The sequence below is a fragment of the Rattus norvegicus genome, chromosome 13 (assembly GCF_036323735.1).
Source record: "Rattus norvegicus strain BN/NHsdMcwi chromosome 13, GRCr8, whole genome shotgun sequence".
NCBI classification, from domain to species: Eukaryota; Metazoa; Chordata; class Mammalia; order Rodentia; family Muridae; genus Rattus; species Rattus norvegicus.
Window position 1 is genome coordinate 22,664,122 of NC_086031.1, and position 18,075 is coordinate 22,682,196.

An 18,075-nucleotide genomic window follows, 5' to 3' on the forward strand; every position below is an offset into this window, starting at 1 on the left:
CTTTAAATTCACAAGCAATGCTAAGGAGCCTGGAAAGTCTTATCTGAAGAGTAAGCATGTAAAATGCTGCTGAAGGCCTGCAGCTTGGCTTGAGGGGAAACGTGTCAGCACTTGGCATGTGTGAGTTGTTCTGCTGAAGAGTAACAGTGTTGTAAGGGTTCATTTGCACACTTTAAAAAAAAAAAGAGTCCCTCTTGTGTTCCCCTGTGGCAGAGAGCACTGTCCCATATGCTGACAGACGGTTGACTACTGAGCAGACAGTGCTGCTTCTGAGGTAGCTTCAGACTTCTTGTCTAGAGCCTGCTGCTGGCCAAATGTGCAGTGGGTCGGTACTGATCACAGTCACTGTTGTAACCAAGTAGAAGTGTGGGGCCTTAGAGCGAGCAGTTGAGCAAGGCCACAGTGCTGACACGGACTTTAAGAGTAAGAGTAGAGTAACAGGTGAGGTGCTCCTCATTTCATCCTTTGCTGCGTGACCATGCTGGGGCTCGCTGGTGTGGGCTGCCTGAGGGACTCCACTCAGATAGTTCTGCGCATTCTTGAAGGGCCTCTTTGAAGAAAGGGTCTTCACTAGTGACTCTTCCCTCTCCTTGGGGCAGAGGGACAATCATTATACTGATTTTCTTTATCTCACTATTATAATTTTCCCAGAGTTAGTAGTATTGAATTATTTCCTGCAGATAACTTACAGTCCTCTCTGAAGACTTCTAAGATATTAGAACACTTAAAAGAAGACAGCTCAGAAGCTTCAAGTCAAGAAGAAGGTAATTGTAGAGTCACTAGACTAAGTCTACACACACTGGCTCAAGGTCAGAACAGAGGCAAAAGAGCCCAGGTACACACGTGCCTTGGGATGTCAGAGATGGCATTACCAAACAGAACAGCGGACAGAGAAGAGGTTGCTCACTCCATGGTGTTGGCATAATTGGCTTTCCTATATGAAATGTATATTAATCACCTCCCACTATCATGTGCAAAGCTCTCAGGGGAATAGCAACTATTTGTAAAATGTAAAGTTTTATGTATAAACTTGAGGAGAGAAGGTTTTGTTCAAAAAGATAGATCATGACCGTACATTTGATTAAGCAAGAACTCAATATATGACCAAAAGGCCTGCATACTTAGAGACAGCCTACAGATGAGATACCAGCAGGGTGATGACAGGAAAAATGTACCCTGCATCAGTCAGGGAAATCATCGTGGTGATGTGCATCAGTGGAGAACTTATTCCAATATGTGAGCAAAATGTGTGGATAGGAAATGTGTGGTTGATGAAGCCTCAAGCTGATAAGCACAAGGCCTCCCAGGTAGTTGAGAAAGTGGAGGAGAGGCCCTCGGCACGACTGCCCAGCCATCAGGCCCACCCGGGAGACAGTTGCAAGTCTGATGCCAGGGCATCGACAGTAGGAGCTCAGACGTCATAGCTGAGATGTAAGTCGACATGGTTTGCACAGAGCACATGGCATGCATGGTGCAGTGAAGTTGGAGATCATGGCTACCCCTTGCTGATTCATCAACTATGAAATTAGACCATGTACCGGCTGTACCATGGTTCATAGTGACAAATACCAGGGAGCTGCCTGAATGTTTCAACTAAGTAGTGATGTCTGCTGGCAACAGTTAAAATAAAGCTATTTGTAGCTTATTCAGCCTGCCACAGCTCCGTATGAGTTTATGAATGTACTCACTTACATGGGTAATTAAAATGGAGCTTTCAGTAGGGCGTTTAAACAAGTTAGGTAATAGTTAACCTCTGTGAGGGGAGGAGGAGAGGAAAGGGCGACCTTTAGTCCAATCTCATGCATCTTTTCTTTTTTGGAGTAACTTGAAAGTGATCTTAGAGACTTAAAAATATTGAACATTTTAATGGAAATAGTTTCACTTGAAGTAAATTCAGTTTGAAGTCACAGACTCAAGTAAAATTTGCATAATTTTAGTAAGATTGGTATGCACATTTGAGGTAATTCAGTAGTATGTTATGTAATTGAAGATTTGTTACGGTATCTTCTGTAGGCTTGGTGTGGTGGTGCACACCTCTAGTCCTGCACTCAGGAGGCTGAGGCAGGAGTTGGGTTCGAGGTCAGCCTGGACTATGTGTATACGGTAGACCCTGTCTCTCAGAGACAGGTGGAAGCCCCGTGTGCTGGGAACTAGGTCAGAGCGATGGGCAGGCCACCCCAGCTGCATCCGTTAGTACAGGCACCTTTCAGTGCTTGCTATAGTGTTATAAATTAACTCTTGCTTTTCTCTCCCACCTAGATGTGTTACAGCACACCATTATCCACAAGAAACACGCTGGGAAAAGCCCCGCTGGGAAGTAGGTATCTAACTTCTAACGTGTAAATGCCTTTGTACCATCTGAACTCAGTTAACGTTTAGTCAAGCTTCTCACGAATGTGTTGTCTGGATTCTACTGTTTTGCTCTATGTGTTTTTGTTTTGTTGTTTTCAGTTGTTGTACATGCTGTTCCCCCTTCCCCCTCCTTACTGCCTTTTGGGGAAATTCCTCTCTTGTGGCAACCTTCATAGTTATACACTGAATTTTGTTCTTCCAAAATTTGCAGTGTGTCTCTTGCCTCTTAAAGTCTAATGTAAATTTGACATGCGCCGTAGCACTCTGAGGAACCTGGCTCAGTGTACCTTCACTCATTGCTTTCTCCTGAGTTACAATCATCTTGCATTTACATTCTCTTCACAGCTTTGAATTTGTGCCACTATTTCCCAGCATTCATTTAGGGCTCTTTCTGCTCTGTCTTGTCCCTGTGTGTCCACCTGTGCTGGTTTCCCTGTTAAATTAATGCACACATATCTGTATGTGATAAAGGCAGTTAGGGTGTGGGTGCACACGCACACGTGTATGCGGGTATGTGGGTGCTCACAAATCAAAGCCCTCTACCACTGAGCTTAACCCTGAACAATTCTTGGTTGACATTCATTTTCTGCTAACTCCTTGAGGTTCTAACAGCTGTCTGCTGGCTGTGTAGTTTTCGTCTCTGACAGCTGATGTCTCTGGCAGATCGAACAGTTTATGCGATTTGTAGTTTCCTAGTACCATCACCCAAATACAAGACTTTCTGCTGTCGTATTTAGGACCCTTGCTGATTTTACGGGTGACTTCTTTCTCTCTTCGTAGGTGAGCTTGGGACTCCGTTACTGATGGCAGCCCTGGCTCCTGCTCTCGCTTTGGACTGCTCCGCGTGAAGCCATCACTTGGCTGAGCCAGTCTCAGTGCTGTTGTTTTTGTAGCTTTTCCTCCTGGAGCTTTTGAGTTTTTCTCAGTTGTCTGTGATGGACATTGTAGCTGTTTTATGCTACTTGTGCTTCTAAATTCTGTAACCTTACATATTTTAATTTTAGAAAGTTCTCAGCCTGTGTCTTCAGACACTCCTCTAGTGTCTGTTCTCGGGAGCTGTGCTGTAGGAGTCCCCGAGGTCCTTACGTGTGTGCTGCTCACACATCCCTCTTGTCTCTCACGTTCATGTTCCGTCTCCATCTTTCTCTTCTTCAGTCTATCTTCTTCAGACCAAACTTGTTATCAGTTCTTTTTTTTCTCAGCTCTCCATCCATTGAATTCTTACACTAGCTTTACAGTTGAAGACTTTACATTTGGTTAAGCACTCAAAGTCTATAGCCAGTAACTTCATTCTCTGGATTATGGAGGCGGTGAGGGGTTCCCAGTCACATTAGACCCTTCGTGTGTCTATTTGTTCAATTCAGTTAACAGTTCTTGCTGATCCAGGCTCTGCGGCTCTGGGACTGCCAGTGAAACATGGACACCCAGTAGCCAGACACTAATGGCAAGTATATGCTTGATGCTGCTCTGTAAGGACAGGCGTTAGTGATAAACTATGCACTAAGCTTCCTGGAGTATACTTTTTTCCATACACCTATCACTAGATACTCCAAAGAAAAACAAAACAAACAGAAAACCCCAGAGACTAAGATGCGTCGTAATTGAGATGGTAAATTGGTTAAGTTACAGGGACAGACTTGACATTGTCATGTTTCTCTCTTATGAGCAGTGTTGCTACAAGCTGTGCTCTATTGGAGGGGCTCACCATGCAGTATGCAGAACAAAATGGAGTTGTGGATTGGAGGAACCAAGGCTGTGCAGCCATCCAGCACTCAGAGCACTGTGTATCCTCTGCTGACCAAGTATGTGGCGGGCTGCCTTTGGTACCGTGTGGTAAAGCATTTCTGCTCTGTGTGCTTCCAAAGAATGAATGCTGTAAGCTCTGGGTCAGGTGACTGCTGGTGAGAAGTGAGGAGACCTCAGGAAGCTTCGCTCTTACCCAGGGTTGAACTCTTCTGACTGAGGTCTGAAAGGCTTTATCTAGAGAGCTTTGCTTATTTGTAGGAATGACGCAATAAATACCTACACTCTTTATTCTAGTTGTAGGGTCTGCTAAATTGTTCCTTCTTTTGGCAGGGCCCAGAGGTGGGGGGTGTCTCACTGTCTCGATATGATAGGATTTTTTAAACTGACCGTTCCTTATAGTGTTTAGTTGGGCTTACCCAAACTCTTGCCTGTAGTAAGTGAACTACTGTGCTGAGAGGAGAAGTCTGTGCTGCATGTGGAATGCATGTGCTACACATACTGGGGCAGAAAACTCACCTTGCGTGTTCTGTCTAGAAGATTGACTTGTGAACGTTATTGTTTCTAACCAATACACAAATCCAAGTGTGTTTTTATGGACTAGAGGTTATTTTGAGACACTGCAAGTTGTCACTGTCATGATCAACGGTCTCCTTTTTAAAGCCACCAGACTTTTCTTTCTTCTATTCCAATGTTCATGCCCTCCCTCCCTCACATTTGACACAGGTCAGTTTTACTCACCCAACCTCCAGGGGGAAGGCCTGTAGCACATGCAGTCACTCAGTCACGGTCCGTTTTGGACAGTAGTCTCCCTTGCCCACAGAGATGGCATTTCCAGAACTTAACAGAGTACCTGGAAACACGAGTGGTGTCAGATCCTGTCTGCATTTCCCACACATGCAGCACTGTTACACTGCGTAAGTGGGCCCAGCGCGAGCTTAGCCACAGTAACGGGTGTAATAAGGTAGTGGTGACAGTGTATCCTAATGTTCATGGTTGTGTTCATGTGCTAAGTGCTCTTGGGGTTGTAGGGAAGAGGGCCTGGATGTCTCCAGGAAGGTGGAACAAAGTGAGGTTTCACCATGCTGACCAGAAGTTTAAAACAGGACATGTTTACTTGATGGAATTATGTTTCTGCTTGAACTGATTGTCTGGAAAGTGAAAGTGCAAATGAGGAGACCTTACTAGAGTCAGAAGAGCAGACATTGAGACTCAGTTTAAAAGAACAGTTCTCATGATTGATGTTAACTGCTTGTCATAGAATATGTACACATTAGTGCTTCTGCGGGTAACCTCAAAAGTGGTCTGAAAATCAAACTGTGTTAGTGTGTAATGGAGAAGACGTTGTTTTAGTGTTTGATATTAGAGCATGGGCACTGGAGCAGTCTGTGCTATAGCTGAGGTCTATTTGTTTTTATCTCTACTAGCTCTCTGCTGAAAAACGGAGCTTGTCTTCAGTAAATAAGAAGAAAGGGAAGCCACAAGTAGAAAAGTAGGTTCAATTTAATGTTTGCAGTACTAAAAATCAGGAGAGATGAGCATGCAGTATCTGGCGGCTGTGGATATATTTAGTGTATGTTTGTACACACACACACACACACACACACACACACACTCCAGTGGTTTTACTGCTTAGCTTTGTGGTTAATGTTTGTAATAGAAAGTGTCACATGCACGTGACAGAAGCTAAGCTGTGTTGAGTGTGGGAGCTCAGAAGCACTAGGTTTTCCTCCTTGCAAGTGGTTTTCATGATACAAATACTGGAGGGTTGAAGGTCTACTGTCTTTACTGTTTTGATGGAGGGCCTTACAAAAGTGTTGATAATCTCTGTCTATTTGGCTCAGGGAGAAAATAAAGAAAACTGAGAACAGATTGAGCAGTAGAATAAACGGGATTAGACTCTCGGCTCCCCAGCATGCTCATGGCAGCACTGTGAAAGGTAAGAAGGGTCTGAGCTCTGGCGCTCCTTAGGTCCGTCGTGTAACCTCAGCTTAGTGGACACTGGGCTACTGTGTCCCCCTTCCCAGCAGTTTCCAGTCAGATAGCTCTGAAGGTAAAATGGCAGTCTCGGTGCAGATTCGATGTCACAGTAGTCTTGTCTGTAGTTCTGTGAACCACCCTCAGCAAAATCTAAGCATACTCTTGTTAGAGTCAAATTTAGAATGGTACTGACATTTTTATAATTTGAGGACTATTCTTTCTGAGCGTCGTTAGACTAGGTTATTCAGCTTCCGCTTACCTACCATCTCATCATTGCCTTTTGTGTGTTTTCTTTGCCTACAGTGTTAAGATAGGAAAAGTAAAAGCCATAGAGCTATAGGAAAAATATTTTCTGTATGTGCCTGACACTAATCCACTGATGCCAGAAATGATTTTTTAAATTTAAATCTTACTGTCCTGATAGTGCATTAAATTGCGATACAACAAAAGTAACAAGAGTGTATTTCTTAAATTAGATGTTTATAGGCACTATAGAAAGAAAAATGATTTTATTCTGAGTTACAGATCCTGCCAGTTTATTGTATTAGCTAACCTGGGAGTGACTTTTCTTTTCTATTGCTGTGATAGAACACCATGACCAAGGCAGCCTATAAAAGAAAGTACTCAGTTTGAAGCATACTGTTTCAGAGGGTGAGTGTAGTGTGTGGCCTTGATAAGGGTGGGCTGGCAGGTCCAGGTGCGAGAGAGTAGCTGAGAGTTCCTGTCTTGATGCACACATCTTGATGGGCGCGCACACAGCACAGAGGGCTAACTTGGGGATGGTATGGGCTGTTTGAAACTTCAAAGCTCTTCCCTGACCCCCAGCCCCACTCACACAACACATCTCCTCAAATAAGGCCACATCCCTTAATCCTTCCCAAATGGTTCCACTAACCAGGGACTAAACATTCAAACAAATGAGCCTGTCGAGGCCATCCTCCTTCAAACCACTACAAAGGGAAAGAGGACCTGGGCAACCCATCTTGCCTGTGGAAGGATGTGGTCCAGAAGCATGTTGTAGCACTTTGGCATCTTACATTCCAAATGGTGACAGCACTGACAGGAAAAGCTCTGTCTGCTAGCGGCTGACTAGAAACCACTCCTGCCGGGCCTCGTGCTTATGATCCCCATCTCATTCTCCACATTGTCTCCTCATCAGTCTTCAGAGAACACAGTTAACTGAGTTACTCCCTCACCCTCCGTGAGGCCCATAGCCTCCTGTTGGTCTCACTCAGTTCCAGGAGCTCGCTCGCAGCTGTTCTCATCTTCCTCAGTCTTAGGTACCCAGAGAGCAGCACATGGGCTTTGGTCAGAGACATACATGGCTCTGGTTCTGTTCCCTTCTGTCTTAAATGTCTAATGTCCGTCCACTCTGAATGGAATGCCGCCATGTGTAACCCAGGAGTGATGCCTATCTCCTGGCTGTGAAGTGCACAGAGCAGCCTGCAGCAGCACTAGCTACTACCTGAAGGTGCTCAGGGCTGTAGGCTTTGTTCCCTGTTGTACTAATTAGAAAAACACACATTTGAGGCTGTCACAAGCTTAGTAACATCCAACCTGAAGTTTCTTTCTCCTTTTATTTCTTTAGTTTTCAACGTTAATGATAACAGTTAGACTTTTTGAGTAAGTCAAACTTTATCCTATGCTGGGTTGTTTTGTGTCATTTATTTTGTCTGTTGTTTGTTTTAGTGTTTGAGTATCTATCTAGATATATGCATGTAGATATACATACATATGTGTATCTAGTTCTAATCAACTCATTTATATTTATTGGGCAGGAGTAGGAGTAATGTGTACTTTAGGCATTTTGTCTCATTGACGTCTTATGTCATTCTAATGCATGCAACCCAAGCTAAGGAAACAAATTCATTTATTTTCCTCTGAAATATCAAAGTGCCAACAAAGAATAGCCTTTAAGCATTCAATAAAGTGGAAATAATATTTTCTTCCTTTATGGAGCAGCTCTTCCCATGAAGTGTCACAGTGTTAGAGCTGAGATATTTGGTCATTCTGATTAGTGTAACCTTTAGTTCCTTAAACAGTGTACTCCATCTCAATATGTATCATTTACCTTTTTGAATTTATTCACTTTTATCTACATTGATGTTTTGCCTGCACGTATGTCTGTATGAAAGTGTCAGCTCTTGGAGTTATAGACAGTCATGCTTTGGACTGCTATGGGAGTGCTAGGATTTGAACCCAGGTCCTCTGAAAGACCCTTAACCACTGAGACACTTTTAATTTTTAAAATCTTATTTTACATTTTAGTTTCTCGTTTGACTAATGGCACACTCATATAGCTAAGAAATACAAAAGAGAACAAAACAGAAATGTCCCCTAATCCTCTCTTCTTCCTGCCTTCAGGAAGCGGTCTGTGCAGTTAGTCAGCTCTGGAGGCTTTGGTTTTTCTTTGAGACTTGCTCTCCCAGTGCTAGGGAGGGCGGCACTCCTGAAGTCCCTTGGAACTCAAAGAAGCAGGGAGATTACCTGTTCAACACAAGGCCAGTCTAGACTCCTCAGTAAAATCATATCTTTTTATTAAAGAAAGAAATCTCTTTATAACTTCATTCTAAAGGGGTGTGGACATTGCTACCCAGAGCTCATTAAGAGCTGATTGCTTTGGGATCTGGAGAGATGACTTAGTGGTTAAGGGCACTTAAGGTTGCACATTCATGAGGACCTGAGTTCTTACAGCAGTATCCACAAAACGAGCTGGATATGATCTTAAAGGGGCCTTTAACCCTGGAGACAGAGGCCCAGGGATTGATGAAATATGTGCCCTGGGTTCAGGGAAAGAAGACGCATGGCACCCTCCTCTGGTCTCTGCATATGTGCACACAGGCATGTGCATATACACGTGCACATACAGACACACCCCAAAAATTAACAAATAAACTCTAAAAAGAGCTTGCTATTCACTTTTCATGCTAGATAAAAAGATATGTTTCTGCCCACTTTTCTGTTGCTGATGGCCACATTAAAAAGTGTAAAAGGAAATCAGACCCTTTTGTGTTTTAATAATTTAAGATTTTTTTTTTGTATGTGTATGTGTAAAAATTTTACCCTTCCAAAAAAGCCCACTGCTACTTTCCTTACAGTTTTATCAGTTTTTGTGTAGTTTTTTTCCCGTGGCAACTTGGTGTTACCCAAAATGAGCCAGCAATCCATTCTTAATGCCTGTGTCTTTGATAGCTCATTTGAGTGGCTGTAGCTAAGGCCACAGTAACCATCGTTACACTGTTGGAAGTTTATTCCCGACATAAAACACTGGTTAAGTCAACTAAATTCTTATTCCACTAACATGTCTTCTCTAGTACATATTTTGCCAGAGTAACTAATAGTTGTTACCTTTTATTGTTCTACCATGTTGCCATAGAAATGGTTGGCTTCTCCATACATCTTAGGAATTCCCTAGAGTTGCATATAAGGATCTGTATGGTAAACGTGTGTTGGATACTGGCTGTGTAGCAAAAGCTATGCTAGCAGTTGGCTTACAGAAATGAGGGAGATGGGACTGTCTATGCCTGGACTGGTGTCCGAGTGACCCATACTAGACATGGATATTCTGACGTAGTGTGCCCAAAGTGGATATAGCTAATTGGTCCTTGTGTGGACTGCAGTCATTCCTATCTTGTCTTAGCATAGGAGTGACATCTGGGTAGAAATTAAAGGGTTACTTTATCTGCCTGAAGAGAAACATGTTGTATTAAGTGCTATGGTATGGCTAGTGGTTTTAACAGAACAAGTGTGATAGACCAACCACTCTCAGAGGATTTCTGCAGCCAGCTCCAAGGAGACAGATTCTGTAGACCTCCAAGGTAGTTCCAAGTGTTGATACTGGGCTGATCCTGTAAGAAACTAACTGTGATGCAGTAAAATTCACCTGTTCTTCTATGCCTCTGCCTTAAATATGTGTTTATCAGCTGCTTAATGAATCTCAGTATACGTCAAAGACAAGTTTCAGTGTTGTAGGAAAACAAATCATTTATAGCTACAATTAATTTCTAACAATTCCATTTGAGAACTAACATAACTGTAGAGTTGTTATTTTTAGATATGAATTTGGACGTTGGATCTGGACATGACACATGTGGAGAAACATCTTCAGAGAGTTACAGCTCTCCGTCTAGTCCACGGCATGATGGAAGAGAGAGTTTGGAAAGTGAAGAAGAGAAGGACAGAGGTTTGCTGAAGGAGAAGGGGTAGAAAGAGGTGGGGGGACAGAGCTGTCTTCTCATGAGCAGACCCAATCAGAGAGAGCCTGGCAGGGTGAGCACAGTGGCTCCTCAGCTCTTGGTGGGGGTTGGGGGGAAGATGGTGATGGCTTTTGTGGAGAGCTCCAGACTTAAAGTTCTTGCCAGTGACATCTGTTGCTGGCTCTCAAAGCTGTTGTCATTGAGATATTGTTACTCTCCAGAGTGGGGCCGGGTAAAGGTCATAAGGATCTCCTTTCTTACAAGATTCTGTTTTTCTTAAACATTCCTCTGATTGCTCCAGGCCTTTAGTTAATTTCCTCCGTACCATTCTGGTCTGACAGTAAGGGGCTCTTGAAAAGCCCATGACTAATGAAGATGCTATATTACCACGGCATTTTGGCCAAAATGTGGTTTCTCACTGCACAGCTTTCAGCTCACTGGAACCTCAGCTTCTGTGTCACTTGGGCATGTCTCAGGACACTAACACTGTCTCGGGAGTCAGTTGAAGTCAGTTTTTACCTTGCAGTGGTTTCATAGTCCCATCAAATAACCTGCAGTGGTCAGTGCTACCACTCTGTGGCCACACTGCAGTTTTGTAGGGAGACATTTCAAGAAAGAAGTGAAAATAACTCAGAGCTCTGGGACCTTGAGAGAATCGTAGTACCTTATCTAAACAGGCAGGCTTTGGTGTGTGTGTGTGTGTGTGTGTGTGTGTGTGTGTGTGTGTGTGTGTGTGTGTGTGTGTGTGTGCTGCAGGTTGTGCTTGGTTGATGGGATGTGCCTGAGTGAGTACAGACACTCCCTCGGGCCTCAACTCTGACTCTTGAGTGGCTCTTGGCTGCTTGTCAGGTCTGCGGGTGACTCGTAGCATCCCTGTCTTGTTCTCGGGTCTGAGAGTGGATAGGCCCATGTAGGTGATGCTGTCCTTTATTCATGTAGGCTTTCCTAAAGACAGGACCCCTGGACTGAGAGCTGTGAATGCTTTCCAGGGTTCAGGTCCGTACGTGGCTTTGGAAACGTGCGGCTCTTTGCTGTTGTTTGTTGTAGTGATGCTGTGAGACATTTGGCTTTCCACTGTCAAGTACACAAAACATCGTTCTATCTGATCCCAGTAGGCTTCAAAGGCGTGGGGCTGTCTATTGCGACTTCAGACTGAACGTTTTCATTCAGATGGGAATTTAACTGGCCATCTGAAACATTCTTTTTTCTTTTTGGACTTAATTTTTGTTCCTAACTCTGCATTGATGGGTAGTACAGATCCAGTGCCTTGAAAAGGTTGTTAATTTATGACTCCTCTCTTCTATGAAGTTGAATATAAGTAGTGTAATGATCTCTCTCTCAGGGGCGTGTTTGCTCTCAGCATTCACTCATTCACTTAAGCTCCCTGGATAGATTGAGGCAGTTCAGCTCACAGCACTGGATCTTCCGTGTCACTGGGGTCTGTTAGCCTTTCTGTAGGAGTGCTCTTATTTGAGGAATGCTTATTCTTGCCAGCCATGCATGGCCAGTCTTGCCTTTGTGAATGCAAACACTCTTTAACGTGCCTCAAGTTAAGCCAGCTTAATTTGTGAGCAGAAAGAGTCTTACTGTAGGCATGACACCCAGCTCTGAGCTCTGGACACGGCAGGGCAGCAGTTTTCCTGTTTACTATGTCAGATGTCCCGACTCCTCTGCCCTGACTGGAAGCTGGGGAGGCTTTTGTGTGCACCGTGGTGCGGTGCAGAGCAGTTTAGTGTCTGTCTGTCGTGTGGTGGTGAGAAGTAGTGGTGCTTCCTTCTCCACTCTGGCTCTTGTGTCCCTGTGGTGTAATCATCGTAGGACTAATGGTGGAGCTTTACATGCTCCCTGTTGAGTATGCGGTACAAGTACTAATTCCATCTCTAGCCTAAACCATTGGAGCTCAGTGTTCTCCTGATCAAACTACTTAAACCGAATCATTTATGGAATAAATTTAAACTCAGGTTTGGTGGCACAGAATTAAGTGGATCACCAGTAGCCTTGGTATTGTTTTCCTTAGAGCACACTACCAGCCGGAGATGAGACGCAGTAGCAGGGGCAGTCAGGAAATGCGATCGAGGAAGCATTGCAAACTTGAGAGTTAATTCTGAATAGACCTAGCTTTTAGTTCTAATGTGAAAATAGGAGTTCAGCCTGGGTTTACCTGCATTTGCATGTCTTCTGTAGATACAGACAGCAATTCTGAAGACTCTGGGAATCCATCGTCAGCCAGGTTTGCAGGCCATGGCTCTGTCACCCAGACCGTCTCTGTCCAGCCGCCTGCTGACACCGTCTCACTGGGAACTGAGAATGGGAACCTTTTGGAAGCTCCGTTGACCTCACACAAGTACCCACATATTCCCTTCATGCCAACTCTACCCTGTGTCATGCACAACGGTGCCCAGAAGTCAGAAGTTGTCATTCCGTCGCCCAAATCTGCAGACGGCAAAGCCGTAGGGGTGCTTGTCCCTAACCCTGTGGCTATTTCTACAATGATGGAGTCCACAAATGCGGCCCCGGTTGGCATCCTAGGCCCAGCAGCTTCTGGGGAGTCAGAGAAGCACCTTGAATTGTTAGCTTCCCCTTTACCTATCCCGTCACCCTTCCTCCCACACAGCAGTGCTCCTGCTTTGCAGCTGACGCTACAGAGTCTAAAATTACAACCACCACAGGGAGCGTCTGAGAATTGCCCAGTTAATATCCCACAACAAGCAGCCACAAGGCTGAGCATCGGATCACCAAACACTGCCTTGATTCCTGTCCATAACCCAGGGGCTTTCCCAGGATCTCCTGTGGCTGCCACGGATCCCATCACAAAATCTGCATCCCAAGTGGTAGGACTAAATCAAATGGTGCCTCAGATTGAGGGAAACACGGGGACAGTCCCTCAGCCGAACAATGTGAAGGTAGTTCTTCCAGCAGCTGGCCTCTCAGCTGCACAGCCACCAGCTTCCTACACCTTTCCAGGCTCACCCCTTGCCGCCAGTGTGCTACCCACCCAGAATTCCACTGTGCTCAACACAGCCACTTCTGCCCAGCCAGCAAGTACAGGCATCAGTCCAGCCCAATCCACAGTTCCTCCTGCTGTTCCTACTCACACCCCAGGCCCTGCCCCAAGCCCCAGCCCTGCCTTGACACACAGTACTGCACAGAGTGACAGCACGTCTTACATCAGTGCTGTGGGGAACACGAATGCTAACAGCACCATAGTGCCACCACAGCCTCTGGGTCCCTGTGGTTCTTGTGGGCGAAGGTGCAGCTGTGGGACCAATGGAAACCTTCAGCTAAATAGTTACTATTATCCCAACCCCATGCCTGGACCAATGTACCGACTCCCATCATTCTTCACTCTGCCATCCATTTGCAATGGCAGCTACCTCAACCAAGCACATCAGAGCAATGGAAACCAACTTCCTTTTTTTCTGCCTCAGACTCCATATGCAAATGGACTGGTGCATGACCCAGTCATGGGGAGCCAAGCCAGCTATGGTATGCAGCAGATGGCAGGATTTGGGAGATTGTACCCCGTATATCCAGCACCTAATGTAGTTGCCAACACCAGTGGTTCTGGGCCCAAGAAGAACGGGAGTGTCTCTTGTTACAATTGTGGTGTAAGCGGACACTATGCACAAGACTGTAAGCAGTCATCCATGGAGGCCAATCAGCAAGGTAATCCCACTCACTCCCAGAGGACTTGTTTTTGAGTTCCCAGTTTCTTCTTGATTATGTGATACTGTCTTAGCAGAAAGATCCGTATGTGTGTGTTTGTTTACAGAGGTTGTATTTTCAGTGACAAAATGCAGCCAGAGAAACTCAGTGTAGACCCAGGTCACAGAGCACAGGGAAGGTCCAAAACCCAGCCAGAGAAGCCCAGCATAGAGAAGCCCAGGTCACGAGGTCTCTGAGTAAGGGCTAAGGAAGTTTAGGTTGTCACTAAGAAGTGAACGGCAGAGGTACCTGTCCAGACTCAGGGAACAGCACAGAGTGTACATTCTGTAATGTTAGTCCCCTGCTTGCAGGGCTGTAGTTTAAGAGAGTCCTTTTCCATATGGGAAGCAGGATGGTTAAATACTGACAGCTACAATGCGAGCTCGTTACTCGGCATGTGAGCTAGTTACCAGCCGGCATTCATGGTTTGGAGTCAGGTTAGAGTCTGCACAGCTGTCTCACATCTGAGCCCCTGCTGCCCGTTGATTCTGTACACGAGGCAAAAATCTAAGACGCCATTGAATCCTTACAGCCACGAAGCTTTGTGAACACGAGTTTGTGAGTTAGGAAAGGAGTGAATTTGAAGAGTACTAAGAGCAGAAGAAAAAGATGCACTTTACTAGGTGTGGGGAAGGGACCAGGTTCTGTTCTTTTGCGTTTGCCCTTTGTCGTTGTGCCAGATCTTAGCTGAGAACTGTCCTGAAACGGGCGTGTTAATCAGGCGTCCTCAGAGGAAAGTGCAGTTGATCAGCTGTAGGTTGTGCATAAGCTCAAGCTGCCCATTCTTTTGTGAGAGTAATTGACTTGCTGTTTTGGACTGGAGCTAGTGCTGAGGAAAGCCTTTGAAAGCATGCTCATTTGCAGTCTGTGTAGTGGTTTGTGATGCGTGCAGTCATAAGCGGTGACTTAGCCGTTCTGTCTTTCCTGTTTTAGGCACTTACAGACTGAGATACGCACCTCCCCTCCCCCCTTCTAATGATACGTTGGATTCTGCAGACTGACCGAGTAAAGCTTGCCTGCTTAATGCACTCACGTGTGGGGAGTCATGGGTGTGGAGGGGAGGAAAGGAAAGGTATTTTGTCTCTTTGTCTGTACATTTCCTCAATTTCTATGCAGTTGGGAGTTTTCATTTCTCTTTTGCCTGTGTCCACATAAGAAAGAGCGCAACGCGCTGAGCCTCTGGTCTCCTGTGCCGACAGCCGGCTGGTCTCCTGTGCCGACAGCCGGCTGCTCTCCTGTGCCGACAGCCGGCTTTCATGTTTGACACTCGTAACTTCAATTTCAGACAAACTCAAACGGAAACCGTCGATGTGTGCTTTCTTTACACTGAACACTTGCTGTGTGCAGTGTTTACTGAATCTTTAAACTGTGTATCTGACCTTATTTGTTTCCACAACACTGGTAACAGTCGTATGGTTTTCTTCCTCTGGCTTTCCTCACTTTGACCCTGAGCCCATGTCTCTTCCAGCCACCCTTCTCCCTAGCCTGCAGCGAGGGTGCTCAGCGCGTCCTTGTCACACTTCTGTAACCTGCTCTGAGTCTGAACCAAGGGCAACACGTGTCACCGTAAATTTTAGACATCAGAGTCCCAAGAAGTATGTACATATGTCACAAAAGCACCACGTAAATACACATATGCAGCACCTGTCCAAATAACCTGAGAACAAATGGGAGAGAGGAAGCCAGACTCGGGAAGGCACACACGGGACAGACAGGCTTTCCTTGAGTGAAAACAGTGTTTCCTTCCATCACACTTCTGAGAGCACCCCGGCGGTGTGAACACCCCGGTGGTGTGAATGCTGCGCTCTGTGGGCCTGTGTCTGTGATGAGGCCACCTCGGCCTGCCCAGACACTGCTGACTGAAGACACCCTGTCGGACAGCAGCTGTTGCACTGTCACACTGGGGTATAGTGTGTGTGCTTTGTTGCATCTGACAGAAGCTATGGCTTTCTACAAAAGTCAGGTACCTGCTCCCAAACAAAGTCACTTTTAAAACCGTTTACCACTATGCTTGATACAATGTGAAAGACTGGGTGGAGTGTGTTGAGATGGTGTTAATCATGTCACTGTCATGTCACTAAGTCTAATGCTGCTGGCTTTTTTCAGTTTGTTTTCTTTGTTTTGTTTTTAAGCCAATCTGTGTACTAAGTTGCTTCCAGGTAATTTTTGTTTTGATTTCCTGACGTGCACTGAGGATATCTGGGAGGTTGGCTGTGTCCTACCATCCATTGCAAGCTTGTGGGGTAGCAGGAAGGTAGCAGGCTTTCCGTGCCCCGGTACAGAGTAGACGTGAGTGACTTCGTTGTGGGGAATAGAGTCGGTGTGCAGCAGAGGCACTGAAATGTTGGGTCTGGGTTCTGAAACCTGACATTGTGAGACAAAGAAAAAACTTGAAGCAAAAAGAAGCTAGTTCCACACGTCAAAAGTAGTGTTTATATTTATAGCGCCAATGTATGTTCTGAAACTTTCAGGGGTAGGAGACCGGGAGAGATGGGGGGAGTGTGACGGGGTAGACGAAAGCTTTAATTTAGAAAGAAAAGTTCAAGTAAAGGAAATTATTTTGATTAAATATATTTTATTTGATCTGGGTATTTTTGGACCGCATTATTAAATCGTTGAGCTGCAGTTGAGTTGTTGAGGGGAGAGTATTGACCAGACCAGCCTTGTACAGGTGCATTGTGACTCACATTGTGCCCGGTGTCCTGTGTGGGGCTTATTTTATGATTTCAATACTGTACTGTACACAGGAGGTGTGTTACCTTCTCCTTATTTGTATGTTTACCATAGACTTTGATATCTGAGATGTTATGTACTGGAAAGGCCACTTATATTTCTAGAACAGATTGGATTTTATGCAATCTTTTCCTTGAATTAACAGCAATAAAAAAAGAAAAACAACCTAAGAATTGTGCCTTATTGCAAATTTTATAAAAGTGGGTTTTCACGGATCCTTTTCCTCGTAAAGAATCGGTGTGTTTCCCTGTTATCGTGGGCAGCGTCTCCCACTGTGATTTACCACCTTGATGTTCTAAAGTCTCTTCCTTAGTGCAGGTCATCATGCAGCCTCCAAAGGAAGGGAAAACAGTGATGCCAAGGCCACTGTGAACAGGGCACAGTCCCTGTGCCTACAACCTAGACTTGTTTCATTTCCCCCTTACAGCAGCACAAAGGACCCAGTTTATCCATTGTGTTGATTTCCATGAACATAATTACCATGGTCCAGTACCATGTTCATATGGTTTATTCCTCCTCCTGTCACCCAGTCCCAAGTCAGTCTTAAAGCTGTCAGTCATTTCTAAAGCATTGGAGGCCACTGAGCTCTCTGCTGCCCGAGTCTTTCCCCGGTGCCTCTACCCCTGGCTTCCACATAGGCAGGACATGGCAAAGGGCCGACCTGAGGCTGTTAGACTATTCCTGACCACTCTCTGAGTGTGTGGTGGTTCATCGGACACCATGTTAGTTACTTGTCTACTTCTGTGACTGCGCCATGATCATGACATGCACCAACTGATAGAAGAACAGTTTACTTGGACTTAACGCTTTCCGGAGGGTTAGTGTCCACAATGGGAGCATGGAGGCTGGAGCAGGGTCTGAGGCCTCGTGTCATGAACCACAAGCACAAAGCGGAAATGGCAGGAGGCTTTGAACCTGGGAGGGCAGGGGAGGGGCACCAGTTTCCCTTCAGCCTGTCCACATGCACATCACAGAAGGGGAACTGGACCCTTATGCTGCCCCGGGCTCTCATGGCAGCCCACCCTTCTCAGCTCCCGTCGGCTCAGTTGGTGTCCTCTGGGGCTGTGTCCGCTCGTTTGGTTTGTGATCCTGACGCTGTGTTCCTGACACTCATTTTCACACCCTGAAGTAGTCAAATAAGGATGAGTATTGATAAATGGGTCCATTGATCAGTCAGTGGACATCTGGGCGGCTTGCCTCTCCTCCTTTTTAACTTAGAGTCAGGGATGCCCGAAACATATTTTGCTGTTGTGGTTTGTGTGTAGGAACTTGTGAGGACATGTGTCGCCCTTGTGAGATGCAGATGGTTCAGCTTTCTAGGACCTAACATACCTCTTTCCAAATGAGACACACATTGCCGTGGTCC

At 45.4% G+C, this 18,075-nt stretch overlaps 1 protein-coding gene across 19 annotated transcripts in view; it reads left to right on the forward strand.

The window, feature by feature from the left end:
• The window catches only part of Zcchc2 (zinc finger CCHC-type containing 2), an 86,958-nt gene that overhangs the window by 42,847 nt on the left and 26,036 nt on the right, over positions 1 to 18,075 (forward strand). For 5 of the 19 annotated variants that reach the window (XR_010056913.1, XM_063272218.1, XM_063272221.1 and 2 more), the window contains 7 exons: positions 681 to 764; positions 2,260 to 2,317; positions 4,022 to 4,154; positions 5,523 to 5,587; positions 5,940 to 6,034; positions 10,130 to 10,258; positions 12,456 to 13,937. Coding sequence is in view for 15 of the 19 variants with exons in the window: in XM_063272218.1 (XP_063128288.1) it covers positions 681 to 764; positions 2,260 to 2,317; positions 4,022 to 4,154; positions 5,523 to 5,587; positions 5,940 to 6,034; positions 10,130 to 10,258; positions 12,456 to 13,937 (2,046 nt within the window). In the remaining 4 variants the exon portion in view is untranslated. Of the gene's footprint in view, positions 1 to 680; positions 765 to 2,259; positions 2,318 to 3,132; positions 4,392 to 5,522; positions 5,588 to 5,939; positions 6,035 to 10,129; positions 10,345 to 12,455; positions 13,938 to 14,909; positions 16,880 to 18,075 lie in introns of those variants that run through there. The other 14 variants (XM_063272220.1, XM_063272223.1, XM_006249626.5 and 11 more) reach the window with 13 other exon arrangements.